We start from the raw sequence: 17707 nt of genomic DNA on the forward strand, positions 1-17707 counted from the left end.
CAAAGCTGGAGACATCATCATTCCGGAATTCAAGTTATACTACAAAGTTCTAGAGATCAAAACAGTATGATACTGGCAGAGAAAGGGACACATAGATCAACAGAACAGAATAGAAAACCCAGAAATAGATCCACAATTACATGGTCAATTAATCTTTGACAAAGCAGGAAAGAATATCCAATGGGAAAAAGACAGTCTCTTCAACAAATGGTGTTGGGACACCTGGACAACATGCAAAAGAATGAAACTGGACTACTTTCTGACACCAAACACAAAAATAAATTCAAAATGGATGAAAGACCTAAATGTCAGACCTGAAACCATAAAAATCCTAGCAGAGAACACAGGTTATAACCTCTATGGCATTGGCCTTAGCAACTTCCTACTAGATATGTCTCCTGAGGCAAGGGAAACAAAAGCAAAAATAAACTATTGGGACTTCATCCAAATAGAAACAAAACAAAACAAAAAAAACCTTCTGCACAACAAAGGAAACAATCAACAAAACTAAAAGGCAACCTTCAGAATGGGAGAAGATATTTGCAAATGACATATCTGATAAAGGGTTAGAATCCAAAATATGTAAAGAATTTATCAAACTCAACACCATAAAAATGAATAATCCAATTAAAAAATGGGCAGAAGACAAAAAAAAAAAAGAAAAAAAATGGGCAGAAGACATGAATAGACACTTTTGCAAAGAAGACCTACAGATAGCCAACAGACACATAAAAAGATGCTAAACATTAATATTATCAGGGAAATACAAATCAAAACTACAATGAGATATCACCTTACAGCTGTCAGAATGGCTAAAATCACCAACACAACAAACAACAGGTGTTGATGAAGATGTAGAGAAAGGGGAATCCTTTTGCAGTGTTGGTGGGAATGCAAACTGGTGCAGCCATTGTGGAAAACAGTAAGGAGGTTCCTCAAAAAGTTAAAAATACAACTGCCTTATGATCCAGCAACTGCACTACTAGGTATTTAGCCAAAGAATACAAAAATATTAATTCAAAGCAATACATGCACCTTGATGTTTGTAACAGCATTATCTACAATAGTCAAATTATGGAAACAGTCCAAGTGTCCATCAACTAATGAAAGGAGAAAGAAGATGTTGTGTGTGTGTACATATATATATATATATGTACACACACACAATGGAATATTATTCAGCTATAAAAAGAATGAAATCTTGCCGTTTGCACCAATGAGGATGGAGCTAGAGTGCATTATGTTAAGTGAAATAAGTCAGTCAGAGAAAGACAAATAATGTATGATTTCACTCATATGTGGAATTTAAGAAACAAAAAACAAATGAGCAAAGGGGAAAAAAAGAGAGAGTCAAACCAGGAACAGACCCTTAACAATAGAGAACAAACTGATGGTTTCCAGAGGGGTGGTGGGCAGGGTATGAATTAAATAGGAGATGGGGATTAAGGAGTGCCCTTGTGATGAGCACTGGGTGTTGTACTTAAGTACTGAATCATTATATTTTATGCCTGAACCTAATATTACATTGTATGTTAACTAACTGGAATTTAAATAAAAACTTAAAAAAATAAATAAAATTTCAGGAGTTGCTGATTGGATGCAGGGAGTGAGAGAGAGGAGTCAAGGGTCTAAGATTACTTTATTGAAGGGAAAAGAAAATTTGGAAGGACATACATAAATAAGAGGATGTATGCCTAGGAGAAGATGACTGAAACTAGAAATGTGGGAATTAGGTGGGAAATAATAATCAAAAACCATGCATATCAATGAAGATAGCATGCCAGGATGAGTGACTAAATTCTGCATACATGAAGTCCCCTTTTTTAAAAGATAGAAAAATGAAGAAAGGCACACATGTAAGCAAGTAATTTCTCTTCATTGGTTAAAATGAGTTTCAGGATTAATAATTCTCTCTGTCAAAATTTTTAGATATTATCTTTTTACTTTAATCACATCACCAGCAGAATGGCCAATGTGTAAAATCCCTAATCACATTTACATCTTGCCTTTCCCTCAGCTCTGAGATTTGTATTAATGTATCATTTACTATACCCTTTTAATAAAGTAATTCAGCATACTTCTGAATCTTTAGACTTACCTAGAAGTTCTCTATCAAAATTCCTTTCTCATGAGTGAATTTTCTACTTATAACTTCTAAATATATTGTGGTTCTCTGCTTTGTAATGTAAGAGATCTGTAGTTTTGAAATAGAATGTACTCTTACATGGCTATGCTTCAGTTGCTAGTTTTACCTCACTAAATCTTTGAGGTAAGAACAAGGCTGTATTAATCTGAGTTATTACTATACTTTGTCCATTGATTCACTAGTTCATCAACTATCAACTCAACACCTGTGTCCTAAATTCATGAAATAAGGAGGTATAGAAAGCATAACCCCCTTCCTCAAGGATTTCCACTGCTTGAGAGGGAAGATAAAAATGTAGACAATACAAATAACTATACTGTAATGTGCTAAGTGTCCTGACAGAGTATGAACAAAATTAAGTTGGAATTTATGGGGGGGTACATAACTATAATTTGTCTAGGAAAATATTACAGAAGGCTTATACATATGTTCCATTTAAGTGGTAGAGAGACTTGGCCAAATAAGAAAAGGAAGGACTTCTAAAATCCTAAGTAATATTCTTATCCTCTCTCCATTGATTTTCTCGTAGAAGTTCTCCTAAAAAGATAAATGGTTCTTTCAGAATTCAGTTCATTCAAATTAATTAATACAAAACTTCTAGTTAATATGAGAAACTAATGGCCATTTTTTGGATATCCATGTAAAAACAAAATCATGAATTTCAAAGAAACATATCAAAACAAATTCATTCTGTTTACTACCAACTGCATGTAAAGTCAATATTCAAGATATGGTCTATCAATTAAAAAAAGTAATATTTTACAATATAGCAGGTACATCAATTGGCTTTGGCTTCCATAACAAAATACTATAGACTGAGTGGCTTAACCAACAAGAATTAATTCTGTAGAAATTCTGGGGACTAGAAGTCCAAGATCAAGGTGCTAGCAGGGTTGTATCTGGTGAGGGCTCCACCACTGGGTTATAGATGACCACCTTCTTGCTGTGTTGTTCACATGGCCCTTCCTGGATTTGTGCTCAAGGGAAAGAGTAGGAGCTGGATGTCTTTCCCTCTTTTTTAAGAATACCAGTCCTATCAGACTAAGGTCCTACCCTCATGACCTCATGCAACCAAAATTACCTCCCAAAGTTTTGTCTCCAAATACCATCATATGTACTTTAACATATAAATTTGGGGTGTTGGGGAGGGAACCACAAACATTCATTTTGTAACAGTATGTTAGTAGATTTGTTAATAAATAAGAAAGCTGAAACACCATCCCTAGTATGAAGAATGGCATTATCTTTCTAGTAAGAAAACAGAACTGTCTTTGCATATCTGTTAGCAAAGATTAATTCAAAACTATGTCAAGTTAGGGGCGCCTGGGTGGCTCAGTCGGTTGAGTGTCCGACCTCGGCTCAGGTCATGATCTGGTGGTCTGTGAGTTCGAGCCCCGCATCAGGCTCTGGGCTGACAGCTCAGAGCCTGGAGCCTGCTTTGGATTCTGTGTCTCCCTCTCTCTCTGCCCCCACCTCCCCCCCGCCCCGCTCATGCTCTCTTCTCTCTGTCCAAAATAAATAAACATTAAAAAAAAACAAAAAACTACGTCAAGTTAAAAATAATCTTAGATCACAAACTTATTATCAAAATCAGTTTTCCTATCACTGTTTTGTGTCAACTTACCTGATTTACGACAATGAAATATTAAAACAAAACTATCGGGTAATATTGGTGTGATATTTCTCAGGTTTTTACAGCCAGGCTTTGCTTTGAAACCTTAAATTATATGTATGAACATTTTCCATGGGCAAACCTGCCGATGATTTTAAATCAGTTAATGCAAATTTTAAATGATCTTCAGTTTTTCTCACCATAAAAAAACTTTATGTTTCAACAGTGCCTTCAGAATATATGAAATTATATATTATATCCTCACATCTGATAGTGGGACACAACTATACCCTCTAGTCTTAATAGCAGGAAAAGTATAGACAACTGTAAAGCTTAGCTTTATTGTTCCATAAATGAACCAGTAAAGTTCATTTTAGTGAAATGAGCACATGCTTTTCATAAATTAAATCCCACATGGTAAGTACTCATTTTCAAAATTAATTTAATTACATGTTTAAAGTTTAATTACATTTAATTAAGCATTTAAGTTTAATATGAAATAAATGAATTACAGTTAACTATGAAATGAAATATTGCCTTGATAATTGAAATCTATAAATTTTCCTATTCTATGCAAAACTGCTAGCTCTCAAAAAACATTCCGAAAAAGTATGTATTTTAAAGACTAGAGGACTATATTCTCACAGGTGATCAAGTTTTTTTTTCCTGGCACCCAGCTTCATGTGCTGCACATTTACTGCAGGAGCAAATGGAGACAGCCTGGCAGACAAAAAAAAAGCAGAGGTTTTGAAGACTTAGTCACCAACAGCCTGAAAAAGTGGGAAAGCTACTTAGCATCTCTGACCTCAAGTTTCCTATAAAATGGAGAAAATATTACTTCTTTTGGAGGGTTGTGGGAGGATTAAATGAGCTATCTCATGGTCTAATGCCTGGAACAGTGCCTGAGATGGAACAGGTATTCAATAAATGTTAATTCCCTCCTTCTTTTAGTTGCTGATTGAATGAACAAAAATCTTGTACTTTGGGGCTTAAAGAAAGTTTTATTATTTAAATGTTTTATTAGTTACAAAAGTAACACTATATTTTTTGTTCACTTACATCATACTTAATGGACATTTTATATTTTTTATTTCCCTTAGCACTCTATAAATGGAGGCAATATAGCATTATTGCTAACACAGAATTTTGAGTCAGAAAGAACCAACTTTGAATCTGGGTTCCACCACCTACTGCTTGAGGAATCAGGGAAAAGTTATTTCCCAAGCCATAAAAGCATATGTATGTCTAGTTTACTGAATGACAAAAATTTAGAATGAGTATAATCAGTATAGTCATTCAAACTTAACAAAATATTACTGATGTAGGTAGGACAAATGGTATCCCCCGGTGCTAATTTTTCACAGAAGGGTATTTATTTTCACTGAATTTAAGGGATTTTCCTAAGGATGGACTCAGCATCAGAACCCAGATTTCTTTCTTTGTTTCTTTACCAGTGTTCTTTCCTCCATAACATAGGAAGGTAAAGGCAAAGGACACCAAAGTGTCTTGAAGCAGTAAAGCAAAAGAAAGAGAGGGATCTGACTTAGGTTAATCCTGGTTCTATCACTTAATAGTTGAGCCTCAAGTAAACAACTTCTTTAAATTTTGGTATCTTCTTCTGGAAAATGGGAATACAGTTATGTTTCATACAAGGGTTTTACTAGACAACAAATGCAATGTGTAGTAGAGTGATTGACACACAGCAGTCAATCATTAATCATTGCTATTAATATTAAGACAACATCAGAGTACCATTTTTGGTAAGTCTCAAGCCACAGAATGGAGAAACCATAATGAAGCAAAGAATTTTTTTTTGAGGGGGGGGACACAGATTTAATAAAAATAAATAAGACAGCCTTTACTAAATTCTCAAGTAATATTCCTGGAAAAGAGACTTTAGACTTGTAAGTCATTTCAGTTCCTGTCTATTAAATCTCCATTTAATAACTCAGGTCACTTTGAAAATAATGGTTTTACAATATGAAAGAAAATAGAGGCAACACCCTATTCCATGGATTCGTTTCTATGATTCAACAGTTAAGAATTGAAATTAAATATTCTTAACACTATATATAAATTATTCAATGTCAAGTACTGTAATTTTCAGACTTTTGTCTTAATAAAGTTAGTATCACTATAAACATGTTGTATTTGTTTAATATTTAAAGCTCTTAACTGTAAAACTCAAAAACCCTACATTGCTCTTAAGGCAATCTAAAAAAATAGAGATTGTTTATTTATAGAATAACTAACTACAAATAGAAAGCCTTAATAAATAAAATATCGGAAAACATATTTACTTTCTGAAAGAACATTTATTGAAAAACAGCATTACTTTATACCATTTTCACTGCTAAGTAGTTTTTAGATATCTATTTGCATTTAGGACTAAAAGACCCCAATTTAAAAACTATTCCACATTTTCTCAAAATTAAAAACAGGAGGTATTATAATACTTTTCAAACTGCAAATTAAGGATAATAGCATATCCAACAGTTATAGGACCAGAAAAAGAAAACTAAATATAAAGAAATATTATGAAACATATATACAAGTAAGATCACATATTTTATAGAAAACATTTATTATTAGGATATGTACCTTTAGTTATGCATTATTTCAAAGAATGTGGTAAAAATGCATTCTATTAACCTGTGAAATCAGAAATGGGTCATTACTTACCATGGTTCTATATTAAGAGTTGAAGATGATTTTTCTGGGGAAAAAAACCCATGCCATTTTGAAGCCTCAATTAGTTCTTGTGGCATCTTTTTTGATGTATCATAATAGTGACCAAATCTTGAAGATGATACTGGTCCAGCCTGTTAAGAAAAGCCATACTGGTCATTAAAAAAATTATTGTTATTATTTTTTAATTATTGTTTTTTTAAACTACAATGTATTCAAACTACATTCAGCAAAATATTGATACATTTATGCATTTTAATGCTGATAAGGAAGAGCTGATACACATAGACTTATTAAATTTCAAAGAAGCATACAACAACTTTTATTATTTTAAATAATAGTTAGAAATCAACCTTTTCATTTCCCATGTTTCTTCACTCCTGGTGGTCACTAAATTTGATAAGAATTCTCTTTGCTTTTCTTACCTTCCTGAGTTGAAAAAAAATTAATATACATGTTTTAATTGTTTTTTAAAGATTCCAGGTTTAAATGATCAATTAAATATGGAGTTGCTAAGAACTAATGAAAACTTAAGCCAATTAAATCATTGGTGAGGGGCTCAAAAAAACTAGCTTTTTAAACATATTGAGCTGAGCATCATTTAAAACCTAAATTCTCACAAGATAGTGTGTATATACATTCAAAATTTCTTGCTAATTTTAAATTAAGCTTACAGTATAAAATGTATTGAGGATACTCCAGATGGGAACAAGGCACATGATAAAGAGGGAGAATGTATATAAACTACATTAGATAAATCAGAAACCTGACATCATCATTAGTTCATTGATGCCTCCTCTTTTGTGCTATTGTCAGTTTCTCCAACAAATTATCTTCTACACAAATAACTCTAATAACTGTTGATGCTGAATTTATGTACATAGGATAGTAAAGGCCTAGTAACAGAACATTCTCATTATATTGCTTTGAATGGATTCTGTGCTGATTCAACTCATTAGAAATATGTACACACCTCTGTACAAAGTTGAACTCCTAACAGGTTCCACCTGGCGATAGTTTCCAATAGTTTCTAATCTAAATTTACATAGTTTCCACTGTCCTGAATGCTATAAAACAGACATATTTCAGAACATTCAACAAAACAGATAATCTGCAGATAATCTCTGCAGAAATGGAAGAGTAAATTCTCATTTTACGAAGTAACTGACAACTTTGAAATTTAGATAAGAAACAGACATTTGCTTGACACTAGATATTTGCATTTTGAGACTTAAAGGATTAATATTCTTCAACTGAATGCCTACCAACATCAACTCTACAGTAACACAGGATAAACAAATTTAAGTCTAATAGAAATATTATTCTCTGATACAGAGTCTGTGAGTTTGGCATTTACTTTCTAAATAAAATGACTGTTTATCCCTCCATAAGACACTGTTCACTTTCATTAAGGAAAGAGACCTATCAATTGGCTCCATCTAATGTTTACAATACAATATATACACAAGTGTGGTTCTCAAAACATGATTATCTGTTTACCAAGACAGTGTTAACAAATAAAGTATGAGACATTAAAGTATACTTCTTAAAAATAGGGTAAAGTTTTTAAATGTAAAGTTATTAGTATAAAGCAATTTAAACAAGGTCTGTTCTTTGGCCTATAATCTATTCTTTATCCGGATTATAGTTCAGAATGTTTTTACTGCAATCTCTGCTAGAGCTCATCTTTTTATTGTGTAAGTCCAGGCCCCCTTAATGTTTTAGAAAGGCCTTGACTAACTGAACTTTGATCTGATGTCTTCATTGAGAAAAACACCAGGTTGCCCATTTCAGATGCAAATCCTCCTAAGGCCCAATAGAATTTAGTAAAGACAGCAAAAAAGAAGAAACAAGAAGTTTCCAGGATCCTCTTTGAGAATCCTGGGGCACACTGGTGTCCTTAATCCACGCTGCTCCATGGATTAAGGTAGGTGATAACCTTTCCTGATTCAAAAGAATAAGCAGAGTGCCTACAAACTGGGTGGAGACTAGGATTTGGTAATAATAAAACACCATGCAATAAAAGCTTGGTCTATGTCAGAAGCCTCTGAAAAGGCCTCAATGTACCACATTCCCAGGCCTAGTAGGGAAGCTTGCAAAAGCCTACCTGAATCAAATAAGCATGAATAATCTATTTTAGCAGACTGGCCATGGGGAGAGAGAAAGAAAGAGAGACTTTTCACTTCTTTTAAGTTTGAGTTAATAAATTTATTAGTGCACTGAAGGTTCTTGAAGTCTTGGGCACTCAGAGAAATATGCTAAATTGCCAAGAAGCAAAGTATGCTTTTAAAGTTGCCGTCTCTATTAATGTTTCTAATTATAATATTAATGTGATAGAAATCTCTGATTTGGGATGAATCAAGGCAGAAAATTGATTTCATGCTGTGACAGTTTACATATAGAACACAAATAATTCATTAAAATGTAAGAATAAATTTGGAAGCTTTTCTTATTACCATTATTAATTTTTTAGAAATTATAATTAAATATGGTAACTAAAATATTCACAAGGTAGACATAAAAATTTTTATTAATGATGAAATTTTACTAATCCTTCAATAAAAATGAAAATGGAAAACAAATATATATTTATAGGAAAAACGATTCTGTAAGGTTTTTTTCTACCCGTGACACAAAGCATTAACATACAATCAGATTTTTTAAATAATGTGAAATCATAAAACAAAGACTTCAAATATTTCCTCGGAAAAGAGATAACTAAATGTTTTAAATCTGAGAATAGTAATACTCTATGAAAAAATGTCAACTCCACAAATGAAAGATGCATTAAAAAAATCAAAATATCATCAATAGCTAAGTCAGTTTTACTCAGTTTGTTAAGAACATGTTGCTTTAGTTTTACATTATGAAAACTTCTATTTCACAGTCTCAAACTATCCTTTATGTTTGTCAGTTGTGGAACAGAGTATAATGGACTGGTTCAGTAAAAATTTACTATGATAAGGGAAAATTAACTCTGACGGGGGGGGGGCCAGCAGGGGTACAGAGCAGTAAAACAATACCATCCCCTACCTCCAGTATGTTAGAAAGAATCAAAACTTTTAGAGAAAAGTTGCACACAAATAAAGTCTAAATAAGACATTTTCTTATTATTGTTACCATTTCTTGTTTCTCAGTATGGCATAACGGAAAGCAAGAACCCAAATGATTAATTAACCATTTTGAGCCTCAGTTCAATCACTAATAACTATTTTGCTAGGCTGCTGTGAGAATCTAATGCAACACTGACAATGAATATTTTGTAAATTGTGAAGCACTACATAAGTGATATTAATTATTGTTATTGTGTCATGATTCACTAGAGAACAGAAGATCCATCACTATCCTTTGCAGTAACATTGCCTTATTGAAAAAATGATATTTGTTGTCACCTGTACCATGCACATATCTATCACAGGACTATTGTGGCTCAATCACTAAGATAGAAAGCCAAGGTATAATGAGGATTTAACATAATAAAGATCTAATATATTGCCATAAAGTGCGAGAGCCTTATAAGCTTTGGTAGTAGAACTATACAATATTAAAGAAATTGGGTCTCAGAATATCCTGTAAGCTACCAATTCTTGGGGTGAAAAGGGAATAGGATTTGATGATTGGACAGGGAAAAAAAGAGCATGCCTACCTAAGACAGAGAGTCAAAATGACAGGACAAGAGAAGGGGGACTTTTTAAAGCCACACACCCCTCCAACTGGAAGAAGCACTGTTTTATGCTTTATTGAGCTATTGTTACTGATTTAGGTGTGCATATTCTTATCTTTTTTTTTTTTTTTTTTTTTTTTGCATTCCCTAAGTGGGAATGTGACTACAGTCTTAGGATCTGGTGGCAACTTATATTAAGAAGCATCTCTGATAAATGCCACAGCTAGTTTTGGACTACTTGTTTAATCTATACTCGTAATAGTGTTAACTATATTTTGTCACAGATAAAATACAGAAAACCCAGGGTTTTGTTGTTTTTAAACTAATAATGGCAAAGTAAAATCTGGATTTATAAAGTAGATGACAGAGGACGACCAAAGTCTATTAATCTCAGCAAATCCTCATTCACAAAATTTCTGTGACAGGCAAATGAACATGCTGGCCAAATTTCAAAGAAAAGCAAAGAAGCCAGAAGACGATTCTATTTTGTAAACTTGACAGAGCTAACTTATAAATACTAAGAAATTTAAATTTGACCACTGACAGTAAATTTGAAAAAAAGCCATTTTTTATTTATATTAATTAATGCAACTTAACTCAGTTTTGCATTTAATTCACATTCTATATAATTCATTCACTCATGCATTCAACAAATAACTGGTGAGCACCCACTACAGGCCAGTAAAACAAGATATTCAAAGTCCCTTTCTTCCATTGAGCTTACCTACTAGTAGGAAGACAGAGATAATATTATCTGTTAGGTGATGATAAGTGCCCTGGAGAAAAATAAGACCTTGAAAGGAGATAACAGTGAGAGAGTGATTTTATTTTATAGAGAATGAGAAAAAAAAATACAGTCCTGATAAAGTGATATTTTAGCGGAGAACTCAAGAAAATGGGAGAGGAAGTCATCTAGGAAAGTTCAGTGTAAGAAGAGCACAATTTTTAAAACAAACTGTAAACCTTGAAAACTGACCATGGGGCTTATGTTTCGTTTCGTTTCGTTTTGTTTTTAAAGGAGAGAGTGGGGCCAGGAGGGGCAGAGGGAGAGAAAGGGAGACTCCCCAGCAGGCTCCAGGCTATCAGCACAGCCTGGAACCCATGAATCATGAGATCATGACCTGAGTCAAAATCAAGAGTCTGATGCTTAATCAACTGAGCCACCCAGGCACCCCTTGACAAAACAGATTTTGTAACAAGCAGTAAAAAAATAAAGCTTTAAGTTTCAGATATTTGCATCTTTACTTATAATTTCAAGTGAAGAATGTTAGTGACCAATGAAAAAACCAAAATATAATGGAGATAAGAGTAAAATAAAGTAAGTAAATGCGAGAGACAAGTGATTTATATAACCTAAAACTGGACTGTCTTTACAAGAAAGCTGATTTTAACTTAGAGCTTTTGTTCATTACAGGTTCTTTCAGAATCCCACTAGAAAAATTAGAATACAGTCATTCTTCACCTAAGAGTCACCATTAAGCCCAGTAACTTAAGTGAAACTATCGGCTGAAAGACATGAATGAAGTTCTTTGCCATTAGGCTTCTCAAGTGCTAGTCCTACACTCCTTGTCTATTTTAATCTCTATCACTCTACTCACATTTTCCTAAGCAGAATAACTACATTTATTTTGGCCTCTTCTACCCAGTTCTCAATCACATCCAAGCTAGGCTATGTCTGTAACAACTGACTATGGAGAGCTTCTTTCCTTTATTTTTTAATACAAATATATGGTGTTATACTGTACACATATACCATGCACATAATACACATATTATGGTATATGTTCATTTATATGGTATATAGTTTATTTAACTAGGTGCTTACTGGTGGACATTTAGGTTCTTTCCAATCTTTTGCTATTAAAAATATACTGCAAAAATAGCTCATATATATTTCATTTTACATGTAAGTAAATATATTCATAATGTAAATGCCCCAAAGGATCAAAGGGTATATGTTTTCTATAATTCTAAAGGCTACTACCAGATTACCCTCCACAGAAATTGTACTTATTTACATTTCCACCAGCAAAGTATAAAAGTACTAATTTACCCACACCTCTGCTAATTTAGTGTCTTACCAAACATTTTAGGTATTGACAATCTGTTAAGAGAAAAACAGCAGGTCAGTGCAGTTTTAATTTGCATTTTTCTTATTGTAAGTGAAACTGGGCATCTGCTTCTGTATGTTTAAGAGCCAATAAATTTCCTTTGTATATCACCCATTTTAAAAAAATTAGGTTGGTAGACTATTCCTTATTCATTTTAGAAGTTCTTTGTATATAAGGAAAATTTATTCCTTATTCTATCAGTTGCAAATACCCTCGCTTCGGTTTGTAGTTTGTTCACAGTCATGTAAATCATGCTTAAAAATGTACTCAAATAGCTTTTCCAGCTGAATTAGAACAACTTATCATTGCTTAATATGTACCTATGTACCATATTTTATACTTAGTACACAGTTGATACTTAATATTTGCTGAACGACTGAATACATTTATCAAACACAAATGCTTATAATCTGGGCATTAATACAGATGCTGGAGATACAAGAGAAAATAAAACAGGCTTTCTGCCCTCATAGAGAATTCTGTCTGGTGGAGAAGACAGTTATACCAACAATTACCTATAACATTATATTAGAAGTACTTTAGTATATGTGCTGCCGAAGTGAGCACTATTAGAAGTACTTTAAAATACATGAAGGGCTGGGGCACCTGGGTGGCTCAGTCAGTTGAGCATCCGACTTTGGCTCAGGTCATGATCTCACGGTCCATTAGTTCGAGCCCCGTGTCGGGCTCTGTGCTGACAGCTCAGAGCCTGGAGCCTGCTTTGGATTCTGTGTCTCCCTCTCTCTCTGCCCCTTCCCTGCTCATGCTCTGTCTCTCTCTGTCTCAAAAATAAATAAAACATTAAAAAAAAATTTTTGAAAAATAAAAAATAAAATAAAAATAAAAAAAATAAAATACATGAAGGGCTGTGAACACAAAAATAAGAAATTAGATAATTATGTATGGAAAACTGTCAGAGTAGTAACATTCACACTTGGAGAAGGCTGAGTTGGTGAATAAGAAAGGGAAGATCATTACCAGCATAAATATAAGCTATTTATAAGGAGCCACTCTCATAGGACAGGTGAATATAGTGTTTTATAATCACACAGGAGGAGTTAAAAGGTAGGTTTGGATAAGGTTCTACAGATCTTATACATAATCTTGAGAAGTGTGTATTTTATATTTCAGGCTTTTAATGGCAAACAGGTTTCATCTTACATATTCACTGGTAGTGACCACCCAGAATATTGCAGAGAATACTAAGGCTTTGTCTAAGCTTGGTTAGAAGGGTGCTATGATATACAGTCTACCATGCATTTAGAAGGAGGCAGTGGAAACAGTATACCAAATTATGCATTTGCAGTTAAGGAGTGTTATAAACATATTTCTGTCCTTGGGGAAGGAACAGTCAATGTGGAAGACTAAGGAAGGGTGGACTATGGGTGCCATGTCTCATATTAAAATTTCTTTCTTTTCTACCAATATGATAATGTCTGGTAGACATTAAAGTGTTCTGAAGACTGAAGTAAACAATCAAAAAAGGAGCTAAGTGAATAGAGCCTTCCCTAGGAGCAGAGTTCATAAGCTTTAGTGGGCAGATTCACTGAAATCTGTTTTCTCAGAAAATTTCCCTTCACTTCCTATCTCTTAGTCTATCCACACCGAATATTTATAGGTATTCAAGCTGGATAGAAATAGCCTTAATGTGTTTGCTTACTCTGGCTTGCAACCGTATAATAAAAGATTCTACATGGAGGGTATAGAAGAAATGAAATCTATTTTGGTAAAAAAAAAAAAAAAATGCCATAATTTTATTTGTAAGAAATATCATCTTGATAAAATACAAATAAAATATTAGTTATTTAAATGAGCAAATAGACATCGTAGTGCATTTAAAGAATAACAGGTATACCACAAAAGAGTCTATAAGATGAAAACAAGTACATTTACAAATTTTAGAAAAGTTTCTATGTTGACTTGCCTCCATCTTGGGTAATAACTGGTAACGCCAAGCTATTTTCATTTTAATGTTAGATTCTGCTGTTTTATGATTACATGCATCTTCATCAAAATCTTTTTTAACATTATCATCAAGTAATGGTGCAGGAAGTTCCTAAGAAAACAAAATGACACATTATTCAGCATCTGTGATTTAAAAATGTGACAATTTTCTTAAATGATAATATTAGCAATACTAGAACTTTCCAACATCTTGATGCCTTAAAAATGATTCAAACACAAAGTCATGACAATATAGCTATTTCTAAAACAGAGGAAATATTATATATATAATATTGTGAAGTTTAATTTTTTAGGAATGAACTAGAAATTAAAGAAAATATTCAAACTTGTATACCATGAGAAGCCAAATGCTATTGCAACAAGAGGTATGCTCTTTTCATATATATATACTATATATTTAAAGCAAAGTCTGGAATTAGCATTTATGTATTGCATTTAAAGCAAAGTCTGAAATTAGCATTTATGTATTGCATTTAATTACTGTTATGTTTCCCACAAGGTAAAAATACAGCATGTGTGCAATCTGTTTACTGGTTTGTAATACTACAATGCAAAAAACTCATTCATGAAAATAACAGGTGAAGTAACAACTAAGAATACAAGCATTTATTTTGCCCTTATCAAACGTTACTTTTGTAAACGCAAACCTTTGTCTCTTCTCTTAACAATGAAAATAGATTTAACTCTCATTAAGTGAAGAGGTATTGAAGTCCAATTTTATCTTTTCTTTTTTGGAAGCTGACCTAGGGAGGAACAGCTATAAAAAACATTGAAAACATGTGTGTGTGTGTGTGTGTGTGTGTGTGTGTGTGTGTGTGTGTGTGTAAAGAGGCACTACAGTAACAACGCAAAGAAAAAAGTACATAAGTTTCTTGGAGAAGGAAAGCACATGAAATTGTTGCCTTTTTTATTAGTCAAAATCATAAAGATAATGTGGGGTGCTGGATTAGTAAACACAATCTTGTGTTATGTCATAAATTAGTCTAAACTGCAACTTTTACTTTGCAAGATCAAATGTATTTATTCTTATAATAATGTCAACTAATCAGCTGGAAAACACATTAACCATTATATATTTTAGTTATCTACTAAAAGACCTCCAAATAGATCTACACTTTAATTTATGCTAGTATTAGATGAGTTATATCATTTAACTCTGAATCCACCATTCCTAGCAAAGCATTAGCATCTTACAAAATATAAAGTAACTTCTAATGGAAATAAATATTTGTGAGGCATATGGTATAATACAGTATAGTGGCTATGAGTTTGAATTTTACAACTAAATTGTTTAGGTCCAAGTCTTGACTTTACACACTAGTAGCTATGTCTGTGGTTACCTTGACCACCTATTGGACCTCTCTATATCTCTATTCATCATCTGAAATATAGAAATAACAGTATTCATTTTATTGGATTTTTGTAATGAATAAATGAGTAAAGAATGTGAAATGTAAGAAATGGTGCCTGCTGCATGTTAAGCACTTAATAAAATATCTGATTATGAGAATTCAGTCAAATAATTGCTTTAACCACTACTCAGAGCCACATATTTTGTGTTGGCAATAGTAGGCAATGTATTGATGGTTGAATCATTATATTGTACACCCAAAACTAATATAACACTGTATGTTAATTATCCTTGAATTAAAAAAAAAGAAAAAAGGAAATATCTAGTGCAGAATGCAGAAAGGAGGAACCTAATAGTGTTCCTGAGTTGAAGTGACTATGCTAGGAGTTCAAGGAGGCCGTGTGGCAAGCTACAGGGGAAGAGTGGAGCACAGAGAGAGAGCTCCAGTGATCTGTGGAGGCAACTCTTGAGTACTGATCAGTACATAGACATAAGGAAACTACCCAAATCTGGTGAAAGAACCACTCAAAAGGAGCAAGCTGAACGATTTCTGCAGCTTACATAGAACCAGAAAAAGTCCATAGTCTCACCGACCAGAGCGGAGAAACGTTGTAATTCATAAGGCTTTAAGTAGAGAAGCAAAATTAGCTTTAGAACAAAAGCTGCTCTGATCCCACCTGACAAAGCTCAAAAGCAAGCCTCAAAGTGATCAAAGTGTTTCCAAGTAACTTTACTGAATCCCAGAAATTAACTCAAGAATGTCAGCAGGAATGTAAAATATCCAGCACTGCACATGTTAAAATTCATACTATCTGGAGCCAATAAAAAAAATGAATGAAAAGAACAGGAAAATAGGACCCATAATAAGGAGATGCAGCAGTGATACAAATACAATTAGACTAAGACAAAAAACAATTATGGTTATAGTCCATGTGTTCAATAAAGATTGAGCATATAGAGATATGAAAGACATATTATTAAAAGACCCAAATGAACCTCTAGAAATGAAAACTTCAAGATCTGAGATTTTTAAAACCCACTGGATGGCAGGAGCAGATTAGACATTTCAGGAAAAAAGATTAATGAACTTCAAGACATATCAAGAGAAATTATAAAAGAAAAATAGCTATGACAAAGGTATCAAACTAAAAAATTAAAAAGCCAACCTCCCTCACAATAATCATTAAGTAAACCACATTCCTAGCATAAACTTATATACATACATGGATATATTAGACAAAATACTTCCAAAAAAATAGCATGTAATAAAATACTATTAATAGTGGAAAATGAACATTTTACTTTAATTTATACAATAACACAAAAACAAAGCAAAATTGAAAGAATGATTCTCATCAATGATTCTTTACTTTGAGTGAGATTATTTCCTGACACATTCTCTTCTAGGATTAGAAGTGTGATACAAAGCACATTAAGATGTTGGAGTCCCTATGCTCCTTTCTATGTGTTTCAGTTTTCAATGAAATCAGTTCCTCTTTTCTTCTTTCCTATAAAGAATGAGGAAATTAGCGTGTAGCACTTTTTCCCTATTATTTTTATAATGTCAAGGTTTATAGATTTATATTCTTGTCTGCAACCAGATACACAGTTGTTTAGTTTAGGTTTTTGTTGAAATGGATTCACCATGGTTCCTTTTACCACAGTTCTGTCATTCTTGGGTTTTTAAAAATGATACCTGTGTTCATTTAGCAGTTCCAGGAAGATACAAGGGATGAAGCAGTGAGAAAAATAAACAAAGGAAGGATAGTGATATGGATTTTAAGACAAAAGAGGGGAGGAATACAGAGTAATGGGAGGAGATGCCACTTTACATAGAGTAGTCAATGAAGTTCTCAGTGATGAAGTAAATACATGGATTATATTTTCAAATTTTTTTTTATCCAACCAACGCTTTGGGTGTGTGTGTGTGTGTGTGTGTGTGTGTGTGTGTGTGTAAATAACTATATATATCTGTATCTATATGTGTATTTAGATATATGTATATATATAGATATAGATATATAGTATTATATAGTATATATAGTATACATCTATATGTACATATAGATATATATAGTTATAAGCTTAGTTATTAGCTAATAACTAAGTTGATTTATTATTAGCTTAGCTTAACACTAGGTAGGTGTTGCTATTGCCACTGTATTATCTT

The 17707-nt window shown here is 33.0% G+C and overlaps 1 protein-coding gene across 3 annotated transcripts in view; it reads right to left on the bottom strand.

The window, feature by feature from the left end:
* The window catches only part of ELP4 (elongator acetyltransferase complex subunit 4), a 247679-nt gene that overhangs the window by 176610 nt on the left and 53362 nt on the right, over positions 1 to 17707 (bottom strand). For all 3 annotated transcript variants that reach the window (XR_013550168.2, XM_078433344.2, XM_078433345.2), the window contains exons 4-5: positions 14146 to 14277; positions 6441 to 6580 (exon numbers count right to left, since the gene is read on the bottom strand). Coding sequence is in view for 2 of the 3 variants with exons in the window: in XM_078433344.2 (XP_078289470.1) it covers positions 6441 to 6580; positions 14146 to 14277 (272 nt within the window). In the remaining variant the exon portion in view is untranslated. The remainder of the gene's footprint in view (positions 1 to 6440; positions 6581 to 14145; positions 14278 to 17707) is intronic.

This window comes from Panthera onca, chromosome D1, assembly GCF_046562875.1.
Source record: "Panthera onca isolate mPanOnc1 chromosome D1, mPanOnc1 haplotype 2, whole genome shotgun sequence".
In the NCBI taxonomy this organism is placed as follows: domain Eukaryota; kingdom Metazoa; phylum Chordata; class Mammalia; order Carnivora; family Felidae; genus Panthera; species Panthera onca.